General features: G+C 43.9%; 1 protein-coding gene across 1 annotated transcript in view; it reads left to right on the top strand.

Annotated features, from left to right (window-relative positions):
- Positions 1 to 1,404, top strand: part of LOC107082416 (gastrula zinc finger protein XlCGF57.1-like) — a 5,009-nt gene extending 3,605 nt beyond the window's left edge. Inside the window, exons 2-3 of the mRNA XM_015371097.1 lie at positions 1,221 to 1,297; positions 1,399 to 1,404. Of these exons, the coding sequence (XP_015226583.1) occupies positions 1,221 to 1,297; positions 1,399 to 1,404 (83 nt within the window). The remainder of the gene's footprint in view (positions 1 to 1,220; positions 1,298 to 1,398) is intronic.
- Positions 1,405 to 3,200: the final 1,796 nt, after the last annotated feature.

Below are 3,200 nucleotides of genomic sequence, written 5' to 3'. Positions count from 1 at the left end.
CGAGAGAAATAACACATTTTATTAAGACGTTAGTTGTTGCCATGTGGCCTAGTTGTCCAGTAGTGTAGTGGCTAAATGTCCGTGCTCAAATGTTTCTTCTGATGAATGCAAATAACCACTCAGTCAGACGGAAAGAACGAGTTTACGTGTGTTGTTTGAACGATGGTAGAAAACTGTGTTCGCCCCGTCTTTATTTCCAGTCAGAACAAAGCACATCAGTTTTTGTTTTTTTTTGCATTCCAGAGACGCGCCTCTGCAATGTCATCGCTCAGCGTCAATTCCTATCAGCTATCCATTCAAGATAATTCTAATCATTACAAACATACAAATCATTACACAACAAATGCAGATTGAAACTAAAGGAATTTATAAAAATAGTAAAGCAGTAACGTAGTTATAATGCAATCAGAAATATTCTATAATATGCAAATACTAAACATATCCAATAATAATAACTAAATATGAAAGTAAATTACTAAATAGAAAATGGCAAAAACATTTCTGGCCCCTAATTGCTGATCATGGGGATGACAATTACACTAAACGAAATAAACTGAAGAGTCATTTTCTATACTCAAATCCCCATTACTTAAATGTACTGAAGTCTAAACATGAACTAACTTAAGATCCAGTAGTTAACAGACAATTAACTGAATAAAATGTCTTTTATTGTCCATGAGATTCTTACATCTCTAACAAGAGACACAACTTGTCAATGGGTTTCTCAAGGGTGTTGGTCTTGCTTTCACAAAGACCCGATGAACGAATCCTTGGGCGTCTGGGATCGTCTTCTCCACCTTTCCCATCAACCAGGACCCTCTTGAAGCCCTTCTATCCACAATGAGTACGACGTCCCCCTCTTTCACGTTCCTGTTCTTCTCCAGCCACTTCTGCCGTTCTTGTAGGAGGGGCAAGTATTCTCTAGACCAACGCTACCAGAAGATGTTGGAGATATACTGGACCTGCCTCCATCTTCGTTTGCAGTACAGAACTTCTTTGTGAAGCATGCCAGGGGGGAGTGCTGGCCTTCCCTTGAACAGAAGATGATGATTCGGTGTCAGTGGCTCGAGGTCATCGACATAATCAGATAAGTAAGGGGTCTGCTGTTTATCACTGCTTCCACTTCGCACATCACAGTGTGCAGACATTCGTCATCAAGACACTGCAGCTTCAGGACACTGCTAAGTACCTTGCGCACTGTTCTTATTTGGCGCTCCCAGATTCAGCCAGGTTGCGACCCAGCAGGCGGGTTGAAAATCCAGGTAACTCCTCTTTGCAGCAGAGCTTCGGAAATCTGGTACTGGTTCCATTCCTTCAAAGCCTTGCGGAGCTCGTGTTCTGCAGCCACAAGGTTTGTACCGTTATCTGATCTCATAACCTTCACTTGTCCTCGTCTAGCAATGAAACGTCTCACTGCATTTATACATGAGTCTGTGTCCAGTGAGTGTGCGATTTCGATGTGTACAGCTCGGATTGTAAGGCAAGTAAACAAGACTCCATAGCGCTTGACTCGCGCTCGTCCACGCTTGGCTTCAAAGATGATAAGAGTTGTGACATGATTATTCTTGGCTAGATTAGCCGGATGCCTTGTGTGTTCCGGCAAGGCTGCCTGATGCAGTCTTCCACCAACCCGGAGGACACCATCTTGGAGGAACGGATCCAATTTCACGATGTAACTACTGCTCTTGACCTTATCACCCTTCTGCAGTCCACAAAGCTCTTTATGAAAGGTTTGTCTTTGGCTGAACTGAATGATGGCAGTTTCCGGTCTCCTGGTGTCCTTGACGGTCAGATTGGTTCCTATCAGGACAGATTGGTTCCTTTCAGGCCAGATTTCCACTTCTGGATGTGGTTTTCAACTATCTTGGGTTTCACAGTTTGACTATCTTGAGACTGGGTTTGAGACTCAAAGATCTTCCTTTGTTCACACAGATTTCTAAGCAACTCCTTCAGCCTCAACATCCAGGCGACGGCCTTCCTTAGACTGTGCCGGTTAGAATAATGATGAATCAGCTTGATGAGTGGGTCTGTTCTTGAGGTTGATGAGGTTCACAGTGATCTTGCGCTTCACCTCGGCATCGTCATCGCTTATCTCTCTTGGGAATTCTGAGAGGACTGGACAGTGAGACTCGTCCTTGGCAAGGACGTCAGGTCCTTCAATCCAACTCTGACACTTCATGAAATGCTCTGCATTCATTCCTCGTGACGCGTGGTCAGCTGGATTAGAAGATGTACAGATGTATCTCCACTGTGCTGGCCTTGTGTATTCCCTGATTGTCGACACTATTCGCTATGAAGGTTTTGAAACAAGCGCAATCATTGTCAATATATCGGAGGACAGTGGTGCTATGTGTCCATAGCATGGACTCCTTGAGGTCGATCCGAAATTCTTGCTTCATGAGCTTGTCCATTTTCACCACAATGGTAGCTGCAGCCAGCTCTAGACGTGGGACAGTAACTGGCTTGAGCGGCGTCATACTAGATTTTCCTAGAAGAAAGGAGCAATGGACTTGACCGTGGCTGTTCTCAATGCGAATGTAGCTGACGACTCCATAGCTTGTTTGGTGAGGGTAACATTAAAGGAGACCACACAAGGATTTTCTTTAAAGTGAAAATTGAATTTATTAAATTATACTAAAGAAACAATCCCTGAAAAGGAATAAATAAAATGGGGAATAGGAAATGGCTTATTGCAAAACTAGTAACTAAACAGAAATAAGCAAATCTAACCAAACCTAACAAAACCCAACCATAGGACAGGATACAAACCAAACCAAGCCAAACATGGTTCTGAGGAGGTAAGAGAGAGAAGCCTCCTCTCTGCTGCTTGCATGACAGCTTTTAAAGTAGACAAGCACCAATTAGGGCAAAACAGATCACCTGCAGAAGGCCTGCATCCAGAACCCTGCAAGGAAAGGGGAGAAAACCACTGCAGCCCTAACAATAGCCCTTCTCGCTAGCATCAGAAAAATGGTGTAGCTGCTCTGACACTACTGAACCAAATCCCTCCGGTTTGATGCACCTCTTGACAGAGAAGCTGGCGAACCGGCTCAAGTCAGACAGCCAGACAAAACATCTGTTCGCAATTTCTACAGGAATGTCATTGTACCAGGTAAGTTTCAATCGACAGAGATTTTGCACAATGATCTTAGCCAAAAGGATGAACGGTGACAGGAAGCCAAGGGGGTTGTAAATTGAGC

This window comes from Cyprinodon variegatus, unplaced genomic scaffold (assembly GCF_000732505.1).
Source record: "Cyprinodon variegatus isolate N-32 unplaced genomic scaffold, C_variegatus-1.0 Scaffold53, whole genome shotgun sequence".
Classification (NCBI taxonomy): domain Eukaryota; kingdom Metazoa; phylum Chordata; class Actinopteri; order Cyprinodontiformes; family Cyprinodontidae; genus Cyprinodon; species Cyprinodon variegatus.
Note: the sequence above shows the minus strand (reverse complement) of the source record. Positions and strands in the feature narration are given on the sequence as shown.